We start from the raw sequence: 25888 nt of genomic DNA on the forward strand, positions 1-25888 counted from the left end.
TGCCCAGCACTATCCCCGCCTCCCAACCACCAGCCCCGCCTCCCACTACCGGCTCTGTTATCCAATCTCGGCTCAGTGCAACTACTGTTGCATATTGTTAAGTCATCTTTAGAAATTTTCTTCAGTGATGTAGCTCACAAATATTTAGAAAACAACAAAACAAGTGGAAGATATCCAGGACCAGACTGAAGCCACAGATGTTGGAAACCAGAATAATTTATTACGACTCAACACGGTCCGTGTTTTGGCCGAAAAGGCCTTCTTCAGGGGTCTAAAACAAAAATATGACATGTATAATAAAAACATGAAAACACATATCATATATAACAGTGGCATTAAAATAAAATTTGTATTAAAAATGTACATATAAAATACATATATGTAATCGCAACCCATTTATATAATGAACCAAAAATATATAAAAACTTAAAAAATATTACATTTAAAGTAACAAATTAAATATACAACATGGAGGCAGAAAGGCTAATGGAAACAGTAGTCTTATAATGGCCATACATATTATACATACAAAAGATAAAATATATGAGATTTAAGAGTGCGATAAATTAATAAAAATTAATGTAAGGATACAAACAAGTGTAGAAATAATAGTTATAAAGACACCAACACTTGCATAAATGTTATTCAATATTTGTCATACCTTCAGACTGGCTTATACTGGTATTCCTCCAAAAGGATCTCACAAAAGTGAGACGATCTGGACAAAAATAAGTGTACGTCACTCATTGGCTAAAATAACAGCGCTTTTTGTTACCGGCAAGTCGACTGCTATTCGAATAGTATTAGCGGTATGACTTTAATTTTTTCACATGATTCTTTCTGAGAGTACTTATATATTAGTCAATTGTGCACATGTATATGGATCGAATCCGCTATTTTGTTAAGGATATTTCATTATTTTCTTATTTTTTATATTTTCATCCAGTTCGGCGGTAAACGTTTATATCTGTAGGTTTCATTTCAATTTAAATAGATTTCAGACGGCCACATATATACACATTCTTTTGAATGTATTTTTAAAGGCTATATTTTAAAGTACCTGCAATAGATATTTATATATTTTTATATGATATATTTTTCGCTATATACATTTTTATACCATATAGTCTGCCATCTGTTTAGTACCTTCCTATATTTATCAATACATTTTTCACTCATATTTTTGCATTTATTTTTGTCCAGATCGTCTCACTTTTGTGAGATCCTTTTGGAGGAATACCAGTATAAGCCAGTCTGAAGGTATGACAAATATTGAATAACATTTATGCAAGTGTTGGTGTCTTTATAACTATTATTTCTACACTTGTTTGTATCCTTATATAGATTTTTATTAATTTTTATTAATTTATCGCACTCTTAAATCTCATATATTTTATCTTTTGTATGTATAATATGTATGGCCATTATAAGACTACTGTTTCCATTAGCCTTTCTGCCTCCATGTTGTATATTTAATTTGTTACTTTAAATGTAATATTTTTTAAGTTTTTATATATTTTTGGTTCATTATATAAATGGGTTGCGATTACATATATGTATTTTATATGTACATTTTTAATACAAATTTTATTTTAATGCCACTGTTATATATGATACGTGTTTTCATGTTTTTATTATACATGTCATATTTTTGTTTTAGACCCCTGGAGAAGGCCTTTTCGGCCGAAACACGGACCGTGTTGGGTCGTAATAAATTATTCTGGTTTCCAACATCTGTGGCTTGAGTCTGGTCCTTCTGGATATCTTCCGCTTGTTTTGTTGTTTTCTTGTTTTTTTTGCGGGAGATTTTGGACTCTCTTTGTTGTTTTTAGCTCACAAATATTTGTAAGGTACGACATATTCCATGTACACATGTAAAATGACTTTTAACTAAGCCATGTCCTTCTTTTGGGCTTCCTGCTCCAACACCTGCCCAAACTGGGCTAAAGCTTCCTAAGCCTTTATTTATGGTTTATTATCATTTGATATACCGCAGATTGTAAAACATCTGAGCGGTGTATAATAAAGGCAAAACAAAAGAAATTGTAAAAATAAAAAAAAAAGTTAAAATAATCATAGAAAGAAAAAAAAAAACTAATATTCAAACCATCCATTTCTCATTGCTGTGTCAGAATCCAATCACGCTCCAGCGCAAGAACTGATCAGTTCAAACTTTTAAATATTCAATTTATTTTTAAATCTTGGAAAAGATAGCTGAAGATGCATATCAATAGTCATTCTATAAAGTAGGAACTATTTGACAAACTGTCTGTAAATGGATAACCCAGAAGGACGGCAAGCCAAGAGACATTAGACTTCTGTCTGCCTCTGTGATTGATTTACACCTAACCAGGGCTCCTCTTCATTTTCAGGGCAATTTTATAAGTGGGCGGCAAGTGCACTATATGCGTTCCGTATGGTAGCAAATAAGTGCAACAGTATGTACATGCAAGAGAGGCGTACATGTGGTTGGATCATGGAAAGGCCATGAGTGTGTTACCATGTTACCATGAGATCAGACTTTGGCGACAGGAGGGTCCAGAGCCCTAGGTGAGGAGGCACATATTAGCCCCCCCCCCCCCCCGGTGCCGCCGACCCCCCCCCCCCCCCCCGCCACCAACTTTGACCCCCGGCGCCAACCCTTTTGACCCCCCTTCCCCCTGCCGTCGTCACCGTCAGGTACCTTTGATGGCGGGGGACCCCAACCCCCGCCAGCCGAAGTCCTCTTCTCTGGCGCGGCCGCGTTGCTGGCTGATCTGCAAGGCTTCGTTCTGTTTCTGTGAGCCTGACATCCTGCACGTACTTACACGAAGCCTTGCAGATCAGCAACGCGGCTGTGCCAGAGAAGAGGACCTTGGCTGGCGGGGGTTGGGGGTCACCCGCCAGCAAAGGTACCCGATGGTGGCGGCGGGAGGGGGTCGAGAGGGTCGTCGGCAGGGAAGCCAGGGCCAAACCTATGGGGGCCCATGCCCCTGTGGCACCACATAGTTACGCCCCTGCATGATATGTGTAACTTATAGAATACTATCAGTTGCCCATGTTACATGGCACTCTTAGGTATCATAGGGGTCCTTTTACGAAGCTGCGGAAAAAGGGGTTGTGCGATGGCATCGGTGCACGTCAAAAACGCGCCGATGCCAGCACAGACCCCCTTTTGGCACAGCGGGTTAAAAGCAGGTCTTTGGGGTTTTTTCAAGAAATGGTCATGCAGCAAGTGAAGCACTTGCCGTGCAGCCATTTTGGGGAGGGGGGAGCACTTACTGCCACCCATCAAGGTGGTGGTAAGGGCTCCCGTGCTTAACTGGCAAGAACCGGGCAGCACATGGCACTGCCTGATTACCGCTGGGTTCACACCGGTGCTACAAAAATTGAAATATTTTTGCATCGCCGGAAACTGTACGCGCTGGGGGAGGGAACTACCGCTGGGCTGCTGCGGTAGCCTGGCAGCATTTCCCTTTTAGCGAGCAGTTGGGGCTTACCACCACTTTGTAAAAGGGCCCCACAGAGACATGGTAGATGACGACAGACAAAGACATGAATGGTCCATCCAGTCTGCCCAACAGTCACACTCATCAATTAATGATTAACCCAATGATTGATGGATGTGCACCAACTTATGCCAGCCATCGACCTGTCATAAGTGCTTGCACCTAAAGTCTGGCCCAACAAAGCAGCTTTATGCTAGTATTTTTAAATGGCTTAGATGCACCCAGATGCCATTATAGAATTGGCACTCAGCGCACACTACTGTGGAGCCTAAATCAAGGTGCCAAATTATACAATTGCCCTCGTCATGTACACTTCAAACCAGCTCAGTCATCGTGGTGACAATCCTTTGGCTGTTTTAGGAACCTGGCAAAGTGAGATTTTATTTATTTATGGCACAGGAAAGCCACTGCTGAATGTTAGCTGGGATTCCCTTCCTGCTAGGGGCTCCGAACACTGCCTCCACAGCATCTCCACCAATCCAAGGAGCAGAAGCCTCAGCCAGGAACTGAGCTTGGGTCTTCCACATGGCTGCTAGAGCACTGCGCTGGACACTAATGTGACACATTTCTGTGTATATGCACCATATGAAGAGAAAGACAGTTTTCTTAAAGTGGCGCTACACAGGCTTTGCTGGACGCCGGAGGCACTTTCAGACTTGTTTTGGACTCTTCTGTGACAACATGTGTCCTGCACCTTCTTTATTCAGGTCCAGATGAGTTTCAGGTTTTCAATGTCTCAGAATGTTTCTTCGGCTTCTTTTTTTAATGGCAAAATGGTCAGTGCTAATTGAGCAAAACATTTTGTCTTAGAAGTCTGGAATAGTTTGGCCTTCACTTTGGACTGTCCCTTCTGGTTCAAAGGTAAGGCCGTAGCTCTCTTGGATGTGCATGTTTATCTTATCTGGAATCAGCTGCAAGGCCCATTGATTCAGAATCAGTGACACCACACGGCTGCTGGTGCCAAAGAGCTCCAGTTCTGAAACTTCCATCTTCCTATTTCATTTGCTGCCCTACTTTCACAGGGTACTTGCAAAAGACTACAGATCCCAGAAACCTTGGATTCCGGAGCTAAAAAGCCAGGAGTGGATTTAAATGTCCCTAATGGATAGGGATTAATTGAAAGATGTGAGCACTCGCTTTTACTACCACTTATGACATTAATAAGCATTTGAGTGATTCAAGGCAAACAGCTAACTCCGATACATCACTTATGTTTTCTGCATGTTTTTCATACTGCTGTTGTTTCCATGCAAACCAGTGGTTAGAACGAAAATTGGCTCATTTCTGGAACAAGAAAAGGGAAGGCACACACACTTCCTTTCTGAATTTTTCTTCGCATGTTGAAAGATTAAAAATCAACTGCTGGCTTTTAATTGCATTGGAGATGGTAATCAGTGGTGGCAGAGCAGACAAAATTCACTAGTTAGGTTTAATCAGACCAGTTCTTTAAAAGACAGCAAGCCTGACTTGGAACCTGCTATCTCTGTGTTTTGCATGGCCATTCTACCACAGGCATGCAAATGCATGCAAAACAGCTTGTAGTGTTATTCCTGGAAAACTAATGCCAGCTCACAGCCCTTGAGCATCGGGCTGCTCACCCGTGGCCTTATGCACCTATGCTGGATCATAAATGGGCGAAATATTAAAAGAATCTTCTACCCTTTCCTCAATAGCCTCAATTCGCAAGATCATCTATGGCATACTTCCAGAATACATGCTAGATTTAGTTGACTTACCACCCAGAAACAGATCTAATTCCTCCAGATCTTATTTAAATCTACACTATCCGGATTGTGTTGGCCTCAAATACAAATCTACATACGCCTCCAACTTTCCTTTTTTGGGTACTCAACTGTGGAATGCCTTACCCAAATTAGTTAAATCAACACAGAACTATCTAAAGTTTAGAAAATTATTAAAGTCCATCCTATTCAAAAAGGTCTACTCTCCAGATGCAACTTAATCTGATCAATTTCTTTGGTTTCAAAAAATCCAGTGACACTTAAACCTATTTTCTTTACTATTCTGTTGTTTAATATAATGTTCTAATTCATATATATACTTCGTACTTGCCAAAATAGAGTAAATCTAAGGGTACACAGTTAGCAAGTATATCTCTCAATCTCTCTAATTTTCACCTTGGCGTTTTAGGAAAATACTTCAGACACTCGGTACCTGCTGCAATTTTTCAGCTCAGCGGTCCCGTTCACTCAATGCACCATAGAAAAATGTCCTTTTCTTGAAGTATGTGCAGTTGGCGAGTATCGTCATAAGTCTAAAAAAGCCTCTACTTAAATACATCAACACTTACGTTGGAATATTAGTAGAACTGGTACTTAGCTGTGGTACCAGTTCTACTAATATTCCAGCATAAGTGTTGATGTATTTAAGTAGAGGTTTTTTTAGACTTATGACGATACTCGCCAACTGCACATACTTCAAGAAAAGGACATTTTTCTATGGTGCGTTGAGTGAACGGGACCGCTGAGCTGAAAAATTGCAGCAGGTACCAAGTGTCTGAAGTCTTTTCCTAAAACGCCAAGGTGAAAATTACAGAGATTGAGAGATATACTTACTAACTGTTTAATATAATGCCAATTTTTAATTTACTGTTTGTACTGTTTAAATTTACTATTAGTACTGTAGTCCTGATATGCTTTAGTAAGCCACATTGAGCCTACAACCAGTGGGAAAATATGGGATATAAATGCTTTAAATAAATACATAAATAGCCCCCCCAACACAGCCCACCCCCCCAAAGAACTTCCCTTTCCTCCTAAAGACCCCTCACCCTACCTAGGCCCCACAAGACTATTGCTAGAGATTGCCAAAGGCAGTACCATTTTGAACCTGGTGCTGGCAGGACCAGGAACAACTGGTATTTCACAGTTGCTCCTGCCCTGAAATCACTAAACACCAATGATTTGAACAAGTAGGCCTAGGGTGGGGTGGGTGGAGAGGGGTAGGGTTGGTGGGGTGGGGATCTTCAGCGACAATGTGTTTGGTGGGGGTTGTTTTGGAGGTGGGGCTTCAGGGGTAAGGGGAAGAATATTCTTTTAATTCCCAGCCCTTTCAAGGTGTGGCTTGGGAGCCCTGGGCTGCAGGTTAGCAGGCAAGAAAAATCACAAGCTGCGTTATTCATGTACCATGGGAGTCACTATCCTGCGGTACTGAGATGCCAAAGGTTAGTAACTCCCACTTTAACCTATCCCCCTAAGTGCCAGCAAATACATATGCAACACAGCCTCAATGAAACAGCACTGATTTTGCAGGTTTTTTTGTAAAATGGATGTTCCCTGCCGGCAGCTACATGTGAACTCCTGCACGTCATAACACATACTTTACAAAAGGCTCTGTGATAAGCAAATCTTTTGTAACATACCTGGAAATCTTGAATGTCCCAATTTAGACATTCAAGAAGTGGAAGAGTAGCCTAGTGGTTAGTGCAATAAGGTTTGATCCTGGTGAACCGGGATCAATTCCCACTGCAGCTCCTTGTGACTCTGGGCAAGTTGCTTAAACCTCCATTGACCCAGGTACAAAATAAGTACCTGTATATAATATGTAAACCATTTTGATTGTAACCATAGAAAGCTGGTATATCAAGTCCCATCCCCTTTCCTTTCCTTAGACATCCCTTTTTTGGGCATTTTCGATATGATGTCCACGTCTGACTTTGGACGTTTTGCAAAAAAATGTTCAAAATCTAAATAAGAAAGAAGGTCATTTTTAAAAAAGAAAAATGTCTATCTTAAAAAAAAAACTACTGTTTGGAACAAGGTTTTGTGATTTGGATGTTTTGTTTTTTGGTCCATTAAAAAAAAAAAAAAAAAAAGTCTAAGTGCAAAACGCATAAAATCAAGCCATTGGGATGTAGGAGGAGCCAGCATTTTTAGTAGACTGGTCCCCCTGACATATCAGGAAAGCAACAGGGCACTGCAGTTGGCTTCATAAAATGCTCCCAGGTACACATCTCACCATTGCTCCCTTACCTTGTCTGCTCAGCCCCCCAAAACCCACTACCCCCAACTGTACACCATTACCATAGCCCTTATGGATGAAGAGGGCACCTATGTGTACAGTGGGTTTCTGGTGAGTTTTGGAGGGCTCACAGTTTCCTCCACAAATGTAACAGGTAGGGGGAGGTAGGAGCCTGGGTCCACCTGTCTGCAATGCACTGCACCACTACTAGACTACTCCAGGGACCTGCATGCTGTTCTAATGGACCTGAGTAAAACATCTGAGGCTGGCAAGTAATGTTTTTCATCACATTTTGGGGGGTGGGGTGGGAGGAGGTTAGTGACCACTGGGGGACTAAGGGGAGGCCAACCCTGACTCCCTCCAGTGGTCATCTGGTTATTTAGTTCACCTATTTGTGCCTTATTTGTAATAAAAATAGGTCTAGCTCAAAACGTCTTAATCTTAGTCCTGGATGGTTTTGTTTTGTTCCATTATGACTGAAAAATGTCTAAGTCTTAGGAACGCCCAAGCCCCAGGCTGAACATGCCCCTGACATGCCCCTTTGAGATTTGGATGCACTTCTGACGGGCTTCATAGAAAAACATCTAAAAATAGGTTTCGAAAATACTGATTTGGATGTTTTTGTGAGAAAAATGTCCAAATGCTGCTTTATGCCAATTTTTAGACATTTTTCTGTTTTGAAAATGAGCCTACTAGCCTTCCTATGCAAAATGGGGCTTCATGTATCATTAAAGTTATCATCAACTTAAAATTGTTTCAATCACAACAGTGAATTGGGTGGGCTTTATGTGACACAGAAATAAAGGTTAACAAACGACCTCCTTACTTCTACTGTAGAAACCACCTTGCTTGTGTAATTAAGACAGCAAGGCATTTACTGCCATGGTGCTTTCCAAGACATGCATCCAGGTACAATTTTAACATCATTAAGATAAAGAACCAAGGTACTATCTTCGTCCATTTGAATGCACAGAAATAACAGCTAACAAATGACCTCCCTGCTTTTACTGAAGAAGCCACCTTGTTGTTGCAATTAAGTCAGCAAGGGTTGTTGGCAGTACCAACAATATCTAATGTCCACAAAGTTTCAATGTGAGGACAGGTATTCTCAGTGAATGGTCCTCAGCATTAGAACGAACACCCATCAGAACAGGATTTTTTAACCTTTAGGAAAGGGTTGGAAATTTATTTACCTCAGCATTTTATTAGTTTGTTTTATTAATTTTTTTTATTTTCATGTATTTTGTAGATATAATTATTATGAATGTTTAATTTGTGAACTGCTTAGAAATGTGTTGCCTTAAGATAAGACCTGGACAACTGTAACAATCATGCTTAAAAGGGTCACAATAGGCAGGTGTAAATATATGAAATTAGATGAAAAGCAAAAATAATATAAGGTGATATCTTTTTATTGGATGAGCAACACATTTGGGGTAATAATAAAGATCATTTACATGTATAAAATAGAGGTTTATCCGTAGAGATGGGGTGTTTTTTTTAATTATTGGAACTATATATGGATCAAAGGGGATAGGATTTGATATATTGCTTTTCTGTGGTTACAATCAAAGTGGTTTACAGGTTATATACAGGTGGTCAGGGTCTCAGGGAGTTACAGTGGGAACTGAACCCAGTTCCTTAGACTCTCAGGTCACTGCACTAACCAGTAGGATACTGCACATACAACCTGGATGTGCCTAAGTTTACCCAAACTGAGCAGAAGTGATCCCAGAGGAAGGGCTGGGTGGGATCAGCATTAACACACTTACTTTGAGCAAAGGACTTGACTAATGGTCAGTGCAGTGGGCTGAGAACCAGGAGAACAGGGTTTGATTCCCACAACAGTTCCTTGTGACCCTGGGCACGTCCCCTACCCTCCATTGCCTCAGGTAGAAAAGTGTAGATTGTGAGCCCACTAGGGACAGAGAAAGTACCTGCCAATAATATGTAAACTGCTTTGCTGGTACCACAGAAAGTCAGTACATCAAATCTATTGCATATAAAATGAAACTGTGTGTACTAAGTAGCAGGTTTAAATGTGGATGTGCTTTTCATGGAGTAGTGTTCAAAAGGAAAGTATGTGTATGCTTCCCCTTGAAAAGTGCCGTCATTTAGGGGTAAATTCAATGTAGGTCACTAATGATTAGGCACCAAAAAACTGGGTGCTCAGCTAGTATTCTGTAACCACAGAGTTGCGCACCAAATCTGTTCTAGAATACTAGCATACGTCCGCAGTCATGCACCAAACTTTAGGCTGGATTCCCTATGCCATATCTATGGCTGGCGTAAATGGTGGCGCCTCAATGCGGCAGTTGGCCTCATAAATGCAACTATTCAACAAAATGTGTGCGAGAACAGTCGTAATGTCCCTGACACGCTGATGCCCCTCCCACTTTAATGCCCCCTTTGCATGTGAGAGATGTTAGCTCTCAATAAAACGATAAAACGTCCAATAAAAAGATATCACCTTATATTTTTCTAACCTTTATTTACTAATTTTTATTTCTTGGCAACAATGTCAGGAATAAGAACCCTCCACATGGGCGTAGTTTGGGGGGGATCAGAGGCGCACTGCCCCCCACATGAGCTGCTCTTACCTATAGGCATCTCTCCCTTCCCGCTGCCCAGAGCGTTGCACTCCTCTAATCTTTATGTGGGTCAATGGCAGAGTCAGTGATTTAAACATGCTGCCTTTGGCCAGCCCTGGAAGCTTTCCATCTGCTGCAACTTCCTGTTCCCGCATAGGCGGAACACTGCAGAGGGAAAGCTTTTGGGACCAGCCAAATGCAGCATGTTTAAATCACTGGCATTGTCGGTGGCCCACCAGAGGTTGCAGGAGAGTAGCGCTAAGAGGAGTGGAAAGGGAGAGATACTGGACCACATGGAGGGTGGTAGAGTGGAGGAAGCAAGAGATGCCACATCTATGGATTGTGGGAGAGGGAAGGGAGGAGCTGCCACATTACATGGGGGGCAGGAAAGAGAGAAATACTAGACCATGGGTGGAGGGGGAGAGGGAAGAGAGAGCTCAGATGAGGTGATGGGGAAGAGAGGAGGAGAAATATTGGACCCACAGGGAAGGGGGGGGGGGGGAGATGCTGGGTTGGGGTTGAGTGGAGGAAGGAAAAGGGAGAGATCATATGGATCGGTGGGTAAGAATAAGAGAGACGCTGGACCTGGGAAGGGAGTGAGAGAGAGGGTAAAGGGTCATGGATTTGATATGCAGCCTTTCTGTGGTACAACAAAGCAGTTTTAAGTGAGATAGATGTTATAACATGGGGAGAGAGGGAGATGCTGGATTAAGTGTAGGAGTGCAGGAAAAAGAGAAGAGAGGGGAGAATCTGGACAGGGGGAGGAACAGGGACACAAAGGGGAAGAGCTAGACAGGACAAAGAGGAATATAGAATGACAGTGGACTTGGAGAGAGAAGTAATATCAAATGGGCAGGACACCTGGAAAGAGCAGAAGATGGATGGAATGTGGAGGGTGGGGGAGAAGGGAGAACAGAGCAGAAGATGGATGGGTCTGGAGAGGAGAAGGAGAACAAAGCAGAAGATTAATTGGACTAGAGGGGAAGGAAGGGGTACACAGCAGAAGATGAATAGGACTAGGGGTGGGGAGAATGGGAACAGAGCAGAAGATGACTAGGACTTGGTGATTGAATGGGAGAGTGTTGGGGGGCAGAACAGGAAATTATAGATGGGACAGATAGAGCGGGAATTTTAAGGGGATAGTGAGTACTTGGCAATTGGAGAGTATGAGTAGGGGTATGTTGATGGGTTAGGAGAATGAGCGAGGGTATGAAATGAGGGTTAAGAGAACATGAATGAATTTGGGAGAATGACTGAGACATAGTGTGAATGACCTGTAAGAATGGAGAGAGAATGAGAGGCACTGAAAGGGATGGGGGTACTGGGGAAGGATATCATAGGAAGGGGATGGGTGTCCCAAGGAATTGAATGAGGGTGGAAATAGGGTTAAAAAGAGGATGAAAGAGAGGCATTAGGATATGGGGTATTGAAGAATGGCCTGGAGGCAAGGGAAGGAAGAAGAGACAGGGATGGAGCTGGGGCTGGTGAGGGGATGAGAGGCAGTGGAAAGTAGATGAGTACAAAAGACTGGAAATGGGGAACTGAGGAGGGGAACAGGAAACTTGGGAAAAAGACAGATAGATGGGGGGGGGGGCAATAAGATTGCTGGAGAGATGAGAGGGAGATGGGAAAAGCTGGTAGGTAGATGAAAGGTGAAATGAAAAGTAGAGAGTGAGAGAAAGATTTGGGGGAGGGGTAAAAAATCATATATAGGTGGATACAGAGGCAGAGTAGAGAAAAGAGAAAAGAAACATAAAAAGAAAGATCAGTGCCAGATGGATATAGAGAAGGAAGGAGAGAGAAGAAATGGAAGGCAGACCTGGAAAAAATTTAGAAGACTGGGAACAACCCAATTAGAAAAGTGTTCAGACAACAAAAGCAGAACAAAAACTAATTTTATTTAATTCTTTTTAAGGATTGAAATGTGTCTGTTTTGAGAAATGCACATCTTATCTATTTTTGTATTTAGCAGAGTACAGGAAAAGATGCATTTCTGTTTCTTTTACCAGAATTACACTGCTTGTTTTTTGTGGTCTCCTATTTTGAATGAGGCAAGGGTCTGGAATACACAAAACTACATTACTCTTGAAGGTTCATATTGGGTGAAGGAGGGAAGTACTGGGTAAGGAGGGAGGAATGGAGAAACAGCTGGGCTTTGGAGAAGGAGAAAAGGAGAAGGTGCTAGTGTCAGACCAAGGGAAGCAGGACAGAGAATGTGTGCTCTCCCCTTGCTAATTCATGTGAACGTGAGAGGGGGGTATAATGAGAGAAATTTCCCATTGTTGGCTCATTTACAGGGTGAGGCAAAAATATGTAACCCCCTAGAGTTTTGTGCCATTTTCTCAGCAACTGCTTTAAATTCCAGTGAGAAATTTTATGCATCTATTTAGGTATCATACTTACGTATTATTATTAAACAACGTTTAATTATCTTTAACTATGTTGATGTTACTGACATTTTAGCATCTTTTTCATTGGAAAATGTTACCTCTTTGTATATTTTTGAACTAGTATTATTTATTTCGGACTCAAAGCATTTCTTTAAATCTGTCTGTAATAAACTTTTCTAGACACAATTTTATGATTTTTAGAAAATACATCCATCAAGACCAGTGGCATAGCCAGAAATAATTTTTTTGGTGGCGCCCAAGGTTAACTTGGGTGGACACAAGGTAGTGAGATCTTGACATTACCTCCCATTCTCCTTTCATTGGCTCTGTGCTGCTGCTGCTGCTGCCATTGACTGGGTAGGCCCGATTTCAAAATGGAGGGGCCTTGGCCCGCCCAGACCCACTTGTGGCTACACCCCTGACCAAGACACTATTTCTAATACCTGCATCTCGGCGGCCTCAATGACCTACATTCCTCAGAGGAAAACTGTATTTCACAGTTTGATTTATATTATCCCCCTGCCAGGTTTGTCAAACTGAATATATCTCTGAATGACACTCTTTTTAATCCACATGGGAAATTAACTTCTCAGCAGGGGTCTGATCTATAGCAAATCATGGATTCTCAGGGATGGTCTGCTGAAAGCTGAACTGAAACAAATGGGCCAAATAGCGATTGTGGTGGAATAATTCACAAAACTGGGTCCTTACAGATTTCATGAATGTAAATTACTGTACTTATTAATTCAATTTAGAACAAGGGATTTTTTTTTTAACCAGTCAGTGTTTGCTGAAATAAGGAAGTGGCTATCTGAAATAGAGCTGATTTCTCGCTGGAACTTCCGCTTGCAAAGCTTCCTGCGTCTATGGTGCTTTTGTTGAGATTGAGTGCAGGCAGTGATAACAAAAAAAACAAGAGATATGGCATGGGCTGAATTTCAATCAATCAGATTTTCCCTCTGTGTCAAACTCTACTGGGCTACAGTACCATAGGGCCAGTGAAGAAAGTTACTGTGAGCAGAAGCACACAGTTATCAAGAGAGGGTTCAGGGCAGGGGATAACTTAAACGATATACATGAATACACAGTACATTAAAATGGATCGTAAATGAGACCATTAGGTATTCCACTACAATGCACAAAAGTAAACAGGGGATTTTAACCCACACACAATGCACTGAACTTTTAACACTTTTCTTTATCAATCTGTACCATAGGTGAAGTACTGCCAGTTGCAGGTAGCATAATATATCAACTTTAAAGCAGACCTTTTATGACCACTATAAACAGAAGTCAGCCATTTTGGGAACATCAGTTCAGCTGGATCAGCAGACATTCTATAGCAGACTGAATGACCATGCCGCTTATCCTTCACAGAAGTGTCCAGCCAAATATCACAGTTAGTGGAGGTCTAGTACACTATATGGCCAATGAAATTAGAAAAGAACTCAAACAGCTATGTCCAATCTTGCTAAATAAATTTTGTTGCTTAGTTTGGACAGATACTGTACACTGTCTTGAGTGAATTCCTTCAAAAAGGCGGTAAATAAATCCTAATGAATTAATAAGACAGACATGCCACGAATGGCCAAAACAAGCAATTTTGCTGCACACAATCTCTTTGAGTGACATGTAGTGACCAATTTTAAATCCACCTCACAAGTTTTGCAAGCCCTTCCCCTGTAACAGTTGTTCAGATTTCTTAAAGTATATTATTGTAATATGGTCTTATCAATAATCTTTCAAGAAAAGGATTACTATCTTGTGTTTTTCTTAAGCAATAGCCTCTTCTTCACCTCTGTTACCAGTGACTGATATTAGATATCCCAAGTTAAAAACTACTACTACTACTTATCATTTCTATAGCGCTACTAGACGTACGCAGCGCTGTACACTTGAACATGAAGAGACAGTCCCTGCTCCACAGAGCTTACAATCTAATTAGGACAGACAAACAGAACAAATAAGAGATAAGGGAATATTAAAGTGAGGATGATAAAATAAGGGTTCTGAACAAGTGAACAAGGTTTAGGAGTTAAAAGCAGCATCAAAAAGGTGGGCTTTTAGCTTAGATTTGAAGACGGCCAGAGATGGCGTGAGAACACCCAGCTAAGACTAAGGTATAGAGTCATCAACCAAGTAAACAAAACTCTTAGAAAATAAAAAAAAAAGAAAAAGGACAGAATAAAAAAAAGTTGCTGAGGGTAGGAAAATGGAAATTGAATTGCTTAAAGAGAGGAGAAAGGGCTGGCCTGGTATTATGAAAAAGGTCCAGAGTCTGATCCCCACAACTTGGGTTGTCTGTGGTGGGTGGGTGGGGAGAGATAAAGCCATGGACATTGCTTAAGGATTCCAAGCGCATGAATGCAGACTCTAGGAAGAAGCCCTGGTGCATGATGAGCAGCTGAGAACAGTTACTGCAAAAACCAGCCCTGTTATGTCAGATGCAAGGAGGAGGAAACATCAATCAAGAGGAAAATGAAGACTCATGACATCATTCACTATGGGGGTAATTTTTCAAAGCATTTCTGCAGATGAAGCAGTGTTTCGCTCACAGAAATATCCTTTTATAAAATTTCACTGAGTATATGCACATACAGCCTGTGTGCACTTAAGTTTATCTGACCTGCCTGAAGACACTCTCTGGGGTAGAGCTGGGAAAGACTGTAAAAACAAAACATACATCAGTATGCGTGTACAATAAATCATAAGTACAAAAGTACATAAGTATTGCCATAATGGGACAGACCAAAAGTCCATCAAGCCCAGCATCCTGTTTCCAACAGTGACCAATCCAGGTCACAAATACCTGGCAAGATCCAGCACAGGAGATCTCTGTGCTTACTACATAGCAGGTATAAACATGGGTATAAACTATCTGAGAGGTCATTTTCAAAAGGAAAGTGTAGGCCCATTTTTCCTCACAAAATAGGTTTAACTTCTGCACACACCTGCCACACACAAAACATTATTCTCTGTATTACTGTGCTACTGTGTTTCCAGGCAGTGTGTCACGAATTGGAAGACTGGGCATAACAGGATCCAGCTACACTGTATGGGACTTCTGAAGCACAAGAATTCACCAGGCAGCACTTGCTACAAAATAGAAAAATTCAGTACAGAACCGAGGGGTCCTTTTACTAAGGTGTGCTGAAAAATGGCTTGCGGTAGTGTAGGTGCGGGTTTTGGGCACGTGCCGATCCACTTTTCAGCGTGCCTATAAAAAAGGCATTTTTAAACTTTTTGCCGAAAATGGACTTGCGGCAAAATCAAAATTGCCGTGCATACATTTTGGGTCTGTGACCTTACCGCCAGCCATTGACATAGTGGTAAAGTCTCACGCGGTAATGACCTATGTGCGTACAATGCCACATGGCATGTGTCCGATACGTGCATCCAAAAATAAAAATTATTTTTCAGCTGCGTGCCAAAAATGAAATTACCGCAAGAGCCACACGGCAGCAGGATGGTAACTCCATGTTGGTGTGCGTTGGGCACACATAGACACTTACACAGCTTAGTACAAGGGTCTCTGAGTCAGAAGATCCCTTCCTGGGGTAAGCTGAGGCTGAAGCCACATGCTTTACAACCCAGAAACTTTACTCCAAGTTTGAGCAGGATGATTTGCTATTGAATTGAGACTTGTTATCCCAAAGCTCCAGATAAAACCCATACTAGGAATAGCTTCAGAGAGGAAGGATGTGTAAAATCTGTGAACTGTGAAAGGAATGCTGAACTGGAACCCATTATGCCCTACCCAAATAATTAAAGCCTGTGTACGCTCAACCTGTACCTTTGGAACAGCTTGTAAATAAATGCTTTGCCTCTAAATGAAAATCGAGCCAGTTGGAAGCAGTGGTATTGGAGTCACTTGCAGTAATTTCAGGCTTTGATTAGCACAAATTATAGGTGCCACAAAAAACAGACTTGTTCATGCTTGCTTTTGAGTGCTTTTGCCTGCAGTCCACTACACCACCCACTCAGCCATACCGAACGATCAACAAAAATTTACCCCCTGAGCAAACGATGACATACATCCCCTCCCAACTCACCTACCCTGGTGACTGCAGCAACAGGTACACAAGAAAGGAGGACAGCAAAATCCTCATGGGTAAATACATAAAGAAGAAAAAAAAAAGTGAGGACAAAAAAATGGGGGGGGGGGGGGGGAAGAGTCCAAAAATGTGAAATATCATTCCAATTTATTCATCAAGGAACTGAAAATAAGGGATAGTCCAATTTGCTGTCAATCACTTGAAAGCTTCACTACTGTTATACTCCTTACTGCTAGAGGAGACAGTGTTCTAATTTCAATAGTAGAGAACAAGGAGTGGAGGAGTGGCCTAGTGGTTAGGGTGGTGGACTCTGGTCCTGGGGAACTGGGGAACCAGTGGCATTCCTGGGGGGGGGCAGTGGGTGCAGTCCGCCCTGGGTGCACGCCGCTGGGGAAGGGGGGGGTGCCGCGCGCGCCTGTCCTCCGTTCGTTCCATGCTTCTTCTCTGCCCCGGAACAGGAACAGGTTACTTCCTGTGCCGCCCAGCAGCGTGCACCCGAGGGGGGAGGTTCGTGGGGGGTGTCCTTTCGCTGGGGGAGGGTTGCGCTGCATCCGGGGGGGGGGGCACTGCACCCAGGGGGGCGGGGCGCATCGGCGATCCACCCCGGGTGTCAGCCCCCCTAGGAACGCCACTGTGGGGAACTGAGTTCAATTCCCACTTCAGGCACAGGCAGCTCCTTGTGACTCTGGGCAAGTCACTTAACCCTCCTTTGCCCCAGGTACAAATAAGTACCTGTATACAATATGTAAGCCGCATTGAGCCTGCCAAGAGTGGGAAAGCATGGGGTACAAATGTAACAACAAAAAAAAACCAGTTGGGTTTTTTTTTTCTTTTTGAAGTTACACGTAGATGCTCAATGACTCTTGATGCAGGCACTCTCACCGAAATAAGGCCGTGTCGAGTCTTGTTTCTCCAGTTGTTTCAAGTGATTGACAGCAAATTGGACTGTCCCTTATTTTGTGTTGCTTGATGAATAAATTGAAGTGATATTTCACATTTTTGGATTCTCTGGCACCTTGATTTTTGTTCTCACTTTTTTTCTTCCTTACAGAAACAGGTAGCCATGTCAAAACCCCTATGTTCATGAGCCCTATATGTGAACAACAGGTGTTACTGCTGCACAGTGACTGGCACCCTTTCTCTATGTGCTTTGGTGGCATCTGCAGTCTTATCCAGACCAGCCCAGGGAGTGGAACATGTAACCTGGGTTCACTGTGAGGCCGGAGATATCCCTAGTGAGTTATACGTTCTCAAGATGCTGAACAATATGAACAGAAAATATATTGACTTATACTAACGATGAAGGAAACAGCATGCCACCCTTACCACTGACTGGTCTCTTACTGCATATTCATGGATCTCATCTCCAGTATGATAAATATATGTGACATCATGTAATTGCACATATTTGATTTAAGAATCTGCTACCCGTTACCAACATATTAACTCCTTTGTGTATACATTTTTAGAAATTACACAGATACTATTGAGTCATTAAAATCACTAAATGGCTCAATACTATACAGTCAATGTTCAGCTGACAGTGGCCAGCATTTTTTTTTTTTTAAAGCTGACCCTGCAGATTGAATTAGGCCCCAATATTCAGTGCTGGCACCTATGAATATCTGGGTTCTGGCTGGATTCTGGTTATGCCCAGAATGCATGTGGGCAGGTGCGATATTCAGCCTGCTATTCGGTTAGCTGACCAGGTAGCAAGGTAAATATCTGGTGGTTATATCCAGTTCCAAAAGAGTAGTGCCCACTTCTGAAACCCCCCAAAGATCAGGCACTCTCAAGATAGACCCCTTCCTGCCTCTCACACAACAGTATATCCCTTCTCAATCCCCACCCCCCCAAACAAGAGCCGTGTCTCCTCCCTGCCCCCACCCAAAACTGCCCCCCCTCGTAGGCCTCCTCAGGCTTACCTTAAAACTTCTCTGGTAGTCTAGGGGGTAGTCTGGGCAGGAGCAATGCCCACTCATGCCTGCCCCTGCCAGCACTGGATTTCAAAATGGTGGCCACCCACGACATCTAGTGGTAGTCTTGCAGTACTACTGCTAGATGTCAGGACACAAATGGTAGTGCTGGGAGACTTCCACTAGAGGTCACAGCAGCTGCCATTTTGAAAATCAGTGCCGGCAAAGGCAGGAGCAACTGGGTATTGCTGCTTCCTGAACTACCCCCTAGACAATCAGGGGACTTTTAAGGTAGACCTGGGGAGAGGCGTACAGGTGGGGCTGATTTTGGGTGGGAGATACTGCTCTTGTTGGAGGGGGTTCAGGACAGGGTACACTCATGAGGGGAGGGGGTCTATCTTGCAGGGGGATGATCTTGGGTGGGGGACCAGGAGGGGATTGGAACCAGGGAGCTGTTGGGGAATCGGAGCAGGGGTGGGAGTGGCAGTGGTAGTGGTTTTATGTGGGTGCTGGCATCTTCACAGCTAAGCAAGCAAAGATAGGACCACAAAAAAAGCTGTCCAATCTGCATGTTTACTTACGCAGGCACCAGCACTGAATGTGACCTATGCCTGCATAACTGCCTACTCCACCGCCCCGGAATGCTCCAGGACTGCCCAAATTTCAAATGAGCAGTTAGAGCCAATATTTAGCCTCTCCTGCCTGCTTAAACCATGCTATCGATCCCTATAAGTGTGGCCTGGGATAGAAGAACAGAGAAGGCAACCCTTAGCTGCTCAATGGGTAGCACCAGTGCAGTCACCAGTCAATTCACATGATTGGGGCTGCTCCTGTACAGATAGCGACACTGGATACTCAGACTGTGCACTTAACTTAATCTGGTGATTGCGCTGGCTGAGAATTTGTTCCTATGTTACCCTGAAAACCAGTGCAAAACTGATGTTAGTGTGCCACAAGGTACATCTTCTGCAATGGTGCATATCATAAACAGCAAAACTCCATAACCAACCAAAAATGGGTGCGCACACGCACACACAAAATAGCAGTAAGGAAGCAAAAACATAATGCATTAGGATCGAACCTGTTCCCACCACCTATTCATAAAACTAAGACCTTCCATTAAAGTGCTGTAGCTTGAAATCTGCCCTTGCTCATTTCTGGTTTCTCCCGTATATCAGCCCTGTACGGGGGCCATGAGCAGGGATGAATTAATACTATATTGGGTCCTAGACAAAAATGTGAGCCCTCTTCTACGCTCCCACCTAAGATCTTTATTCAAGGCCTTCAATGCCACCCCCTACTCCCCTTCCCCAATGCATACACATATTTCATCTGTCTAGCTGGGTCAGTTCTCTGGGCTGAAAACGCCTCTTCATTTAGTATGCATACAGGTACATTTGAACCAGCGGACTTCTTTACTCCAGCTCGAGTAAAGTGGTGTGGTAGCCGTGTTAGTCCACTTTTAAAGGTAATAAATACAAATAAATCAAAACACAGAAAAGAAAACAAGATGGTATCTTTTTTATTGGACTAACTTAATACATTTTTTTTGATTAGCTTTCGAAGGTAACCCTTCTTCTTCAGATCAGACCCTTTCCGATCTGAAGAAGAAGGGTTACCTTTGAAGGCTAATCAAAAAATGTATTTAGTCCAATAAAAAAGGTATCATCTTATTTTCTTTTCTATGTTTTTATTTATTACCTTTACTCCAGCTGAAATTTTCAAAGCTCTCTTTATACGAGGCTGCCCTCACAAGAGATACGGAAACATACACCCACACATGCATTCTAACGCACTTCAGTCACACACACATGCATTCACCCTGCCACTCCCCATCAGGCACACACATGCACACCCTCTGTCACTTTTCAGACCGACACATACACACCCCTCTGGTGCAGTGTGGCTTCTGCTCCTCATCTGCCCATTCAGTCAAACCAGCTTTGACTCCCAACATGTAAAGTTCTTGCATTTGCTACTAGCTCTTTTTGTCAACTTGCAAGAGGCCCTTCATACTTCATCCCATTCCTCTTAGATTTCTAGTCCTTCCCAACACCCCCACTGGAGTTGTTGGGAAGGGCTAGGGTGGAGGTTTAGCTGTTATTCGTAAGATTTTTCTATCACTTTTATAATTAGTTCTTCCATGCCAACTAATTTAAAGGGCCCTGTTGACTAAGGCGCATTAGCATTTTTAACGTGCTTACAATTAGTGCGTGCGTTAACCATGTAGGCGCCTATAGGGATATTGTAGGCACGTACACAGTTAATGCACTACATGGTTAACGTGCGTTAAAAATGTTAACGCGCCTATAGCGCAGCTTAGTAAAAAGGGCCCGAGTTGTTCCTCTGCCAATTAACTGGTGAACATGCTTCAAATTCTATTTGGATTTTGTTGGTTTATAGACCTCCTGGTCAGTGGATTCTGTATGAGCAAATTTTTTATGCCAACACAAAATGTATTCATTTAATAATACTTGATGATTTTAATTTCATCTAGACAAATGTGATGATATTGATGTTTCTGAATTTCTGTCACTGTTGGATAACTCACAGTTTAGTTTATCAGCTTTTGTTCCCATTCATCTTGATATGGTAGCTGGTCATTTTTCTGGGTTAGTATCTTTTTGTTCATGAATACTAGTTATTGGCCAGATCACTATTGTTGCAATTTTACTTTGAACTGTAATTTTTTGCCATCTATACGTGAACAAGGGGATCATTTTCAAAGTATTTTGGGCCCCATGCACGAAGGCAGCCATAAAATATGGCTGCATCGGTAAAAGTCACCGAGTTGCAAACAGCGACCAATACACAAAGGGGATCGCATACAAATGAGATGCACAGGTCCCCCTTTGTGCATCAATCGCTGTGTGTGACTCAAAGCTGTCAAATGCATTTGCCAACTTTCACAAAAATCCCTGATGGTCCAATGGAACACCTCTCGATTCCCCCCCCCCCCACCCCACACTCTGTGCCTCCTAAATCCCCTGGCACCACCTGCATCTCAACATGATTTTAGGACATATCATAGTACAGAGACACTCTTATTATCTTTAACAACTTAACAAAGTTAAGCGTCTACTAAGTAGAGTTAGAGGTATGGGGCTAGATTCTATAAATGGTGCCAAAAAAACTGGTGCCAACAAAGCGCTATTCTATAAGCTGTGCTTAGGTGCAGTTTATAGAATAGCGCTTATGCCTGGGAATCGGGCTTGGTCATTTGCACCAACTGAAATGTTTTTTTGTTTATCCAGCTATATTACTTTTTCTACATTAGGCGCATATCCCCATTATTCTATAACAATGCACATTAATTTTAGGAACGCCCCCGATATGGCCACAATCCTCCCATTTTCGCATCCCCTCTTTCAGATCACATGTAAATTTCAGGCGCAGATCCCACACCTAAATATACACATGTAAATGCCAATTAAATCTAATTAGTACCAATAATTGCTTGTTACAAAGTCAATTATTGGCTTTTTATTCAATTAAATTGCATGTGCAAACTGGGTGCATGCAAAAAAATTTGTGTGCGCAATTTTTAGTGACTTTTATAGAATTATGGGGATGGTGTTACTACAATTTGATATACCTGCTTGCTGACGTTTACATGGTCAACCATAATAAGCTAATTGTTATCAGAATTAGGTTTCATTGCTAATGTGCTTCAATGGTTCAGCTGTTTTTTGAAAAACAGGCAAATACCAGGTTATTAAGGATGGTGTATCTTCTTTTCCTTGGCGATCTTGCTGTGGGGTCTCCTATTTCTCTGCTGTTCTATAATATCTATATGAGCTCACTTGGACATTGTAAACTGGAGACTGGTATGAAACTCTTGTCATATGTTGATGCAATTTTTTTTGCTCATTCCAGTGGACTTTTTCAACTATATTACTTTTTCTAGAATCAACTACGGTATGGAGAAGATTAGGCACTGGTCCTCTTCTGTTATGCTTAAGTTAAATACAGGTAAGACAAAAGTTCTTTGGTTCATTGTAAACGTAGATAACATTTCCAGCTATATTATTTGTTTAGATGGTTCTCAGTTGATGGTGAATAGAACTTCAATAATTTGGGGGGTTATTCTAGATTCCACTATGAATGCTCAGATCAAACATTTATTTCGGAAGGTTTTCTTCAAGTTGAACAACTTCAATTAGTTCGTTCTTATTTATTTCTAATCACTTTAAGGTGCTAGTGCAGTTATTAATTCTATCACAATTGGACTACTGTAATTCCTTGTATATTGGAATTAATCAAAAGCAATTACAGAGGCTGCAGTTGATTCAGAACACAGCAGCTAGGCTCAGTGGCATAGCAAGGGGGGGCGGGAGGGGCGGTCCGCCCCGGGTGTCAGCTCGGGGGGGGGGTGTGGTCCCTGCCAGCTCCCCCCCCCCGGTGCAGCATGATGACAACCCCCTTGGCGCATCAACACCCCCCCCCCCCCCGACCAGTGCCTACCCTCCTCAGCTCCCTCCGGCTCCAACCAGCTCCCGCACCCTACCTTTAAAGAAATTTCTGAAGCTGTGGAGAGGCGAGGCGCAGTGCCTTGCGCCTGCATGTAAAAGAAGTGTGGATCCTCATCGGGCCTTCCCTCATGCTCTCTGTCCCACCCTCCGCTGACGCAACTTCCTATTTCCGCAAGGGAGGGATAGACAGCATGAGGGAAGGCCCGATGAGGATCCACGCTTCTTTTACATACAGGTGCGAGGCGCTGCGCCTCACCTCTCCACAGCTTCGGAAATTTCTTTAAAGGTAGGGTGCGGGAGCTGGTTGGAGGGAGCTGAGGAGGGTAGGCACTGGGTTGGGGGGGTGTTGATGCGACGAGGGGGGGTGTCATCGTGCTGCACCCGGGGGGGGGTGCAACGGCGAACCGCCTCGGGTGGCAGCCCTCCTTGCTATGCCACTGGCTAGGCTTATTTTTCATAAAACCAGATTCGATCATGTGTCCTCATTGTTGATCGATCTGCACTGGCTCCTGGTGAAAGCAAGAATAGCTTTCAAAATATGTCTTGCTTTAAAAATTTTAGAGAATCACTGTCCAACTGATTTGACATTATTAATTACTTTATTGGGTGACTTTAGTGATCAACGAACTTGAATGTACCTCAGGTTGCAATTTCCCTCCTTTAGACATGTTAAATTGAAACATTTTCAAGAGAAATCAATTACATTTCTGCCTCACCTCACCCCATGCTTGGAACAAACTCCCTGAGCCCATACGCCAGGCCCCCTCCCTACCCATCTTCAAATCATTGCTCAAAGCCCACCTCTTCAATGTCGCTTTGGGCACCTAATCACAACACCTCTACTCAGGAAATCTAGACTACCCCAACTTGACATTTCATCCTTTAGATTGTAAGCTCTTCTGAGCAGGGACCGTCCTTAATTATTAATTTGTACAGCGCTGCGTAACCCTAGTAGCGCTCTAGAAATGTTAAGTAGTAGTAGTAGTACATTTCAAATAGTAAAACTTTGGAATATACTCCAAGTAGAAGTCAGATTATGTCCTTCCTACATTCATTTTTGTAAATAGTTGAAATTGTATTTGATTTCAAAAATTTTTGTTATGAAATTATAGTAATTTTGTTTGCGTTATAATTATTTATCATTGTAGTTCTGGACTGATGTTGTCCTTTTTGTTGTAGCTGTTAACCTGATCTTAACCTAAATTTAGGGATTGAAGGGGGCTATAAGTATCCATCATCTCCATCATCATCACTTGTGCCACTGGATCTCTCAGTTTCCCAGCTCAGCCCCTCCTTCCTGTCACTAGAGCAGCCTTTCCATTAGCTGGGTGGGTCCTACCACAGCCTTTCTCCACTGGAAGAGGGAGAGGACTGGAGAGCTGTAGAGGGCTAAACTCTGAAAAATATCCAGACACTACAGACGTTATTCTGGCTTCAAGTCAGTTCATTTACAAATTCGTGGAATCCTGCAAAAATCGAAATAGTTGGTAATCCTAGGCATCTGAGTCCTCGGCACTCTAACAGAGCCTTCATAAACATTTAGGAACTAGGCGTGTGCCTAGTTTGCTATGCCATAATCCAGCTCTGGCCATAAGGAGCTAAAGCTCATGGAAATGTAAGACAGAAGACTACACTCCATCCAGAGATGTTGGAGAACGGGAGCATTTGCCAGGAATCAAGCAGAACATGGCTCTGCATTACAAGAACGTTCTCGTGTTATGAAGTTCCCTCACTTTCTTACCTTTTGAGAGGCATTTTTTTCCGAGCTCTCCAAGTCTCCATCCAGAAATGGCATGGCAAAGGAGCTGAGATCCTAATGAGAGAAAAGGAGAAAATGGATGACCCACTTGTACCAGCCTGGGGACGAACCTCTGTTGGCCATTATGATCTTTAAAATGAACCTTTTGTGTTCCGAGTTTAATTTAATTCCTAAAAAGAAGTGTGTTTAGAGTGTGTGAAGGATCTTCCAACTCAATCACTCTGCCATTACCAATCTAAGAAAGCCAAGTCACAGTTGTGCTGCTCCAGAGAAAACCCCGTTTAGATGTCACACTGGTACACACAGGGGCCCTTTTACTAAAATGCAAAACGTTTTGAATTTACTGCATATTAGTAGCAAAAACTGATATGCAGTAAATGCAGGGGGCTTGCCCTGCATCTACCCTGCATTTTACTGCACAAGCACCCTATTACATGCAGTGACAACATGAGAGCACTCTATCTACCACAGCATGTAATGTGGTGCAGGCTTACATAAAAATAAATACCTACATATACTACAGCCGCGGTGGCAGAACTCGCCAACATAAAACCCCCATTCCTATTCCACCCCCCCCCCCACCTCCCGCTCAAAGCTCCTTTCCAATCCCCTCTTCTGATCCTCCCGATACAAAGCCGACCACCGAAAGCAAGCCCCGCCATCCACAGCCTGACCCCTCCCACCAATGCAACCCCTGGGTAGGTCCTAGGGTGAGGAGGAGAGTTGAGCTCTGTGGAGTGGGGTTTGTTTTCAGGGAGCAGGCTTTGTATTGGGAGGATCAGAAGGGGGGATTGGAAGAGGGATTTCAACTGTGGTCAGGATCCAAAGGGGGGAATTAAAAACAGCTTTGTGTTGGGGGGGGGGGGGGGGGGATCAGCAGGCAGGGATGTGTCAATGAAGGAGCACTGCTGCATCTGTTCTCCTTTGAGTAGCAATTCAACCAGACTGCAGATAGCACAACTGCACTTAACACCATTTCTTGAGGTGCCATTCAGTGCAGCTGCGCTATCAACAGTTGTGACAGCTAGCATGCAGTACTGGCCTACACTCTAGCTGTCACCGAAAGCCATTTCTCTGTTCCACCCCTATACTCATATTAAGCAGCTACAGCAGCTGTGCCGGCTGTTTTAATGAGACGTTAACTATTCATGCGAGCCCACACTAACATTTAATGCACAGTAAAACCCGTGCTAGCTGCTCAACACAACTTAGTAAATGAGCCCCATCAAATACAAA

The 25888-nt window shown here is 42.9% G+C and overlaps 1 protein-coding gene across 4 annotated transcripts in view; it reads right to left on the reverse strand.

The window, feature by feature from the left end:
* The window catches only part of PRKAG2 (protein kinase AMP-activated non-catalytic subunit gamma 2), a 635875-nt gene that overhangs the window by 448608 nt on the left and 161379 nt on the right, over positions 1 to 25888 (reverse strand). For 3 of the 4 annotated variants that reach the window (XM_030198247.1, XM_030198237.1, XM_030198228.1), the window contains exon 2: positions 24635 to 24706. The exons of the other annotated variant lie outside the window; for it this stretch is intronic. In XM_030198247.1, the coding sequence (XP_030054107.1) occupies positions 24635 to 24706 (72 nt within the window). The remainder of the gene's footprint in view (positions 1 to 24634; positions 24707 to 25888) is intronic. 4 annotated transcript variants of the gene reach the window in all.

Source organism: Microcaecilia unicolor, chromosome 1, assembly GCF_901765095.1.
Source record: "Microcaecilia unicolor chromosome 1, aMicUni1.1, whole genome shotgun sequence".
In the NCBI taxonomy this organism is placed as follows: Eukaryota; Metazoa; Chordata; class Amphibia; order Gymnophiona; family Siphonopidae; genus Microcaecilia; species Microcaecilia unicolor.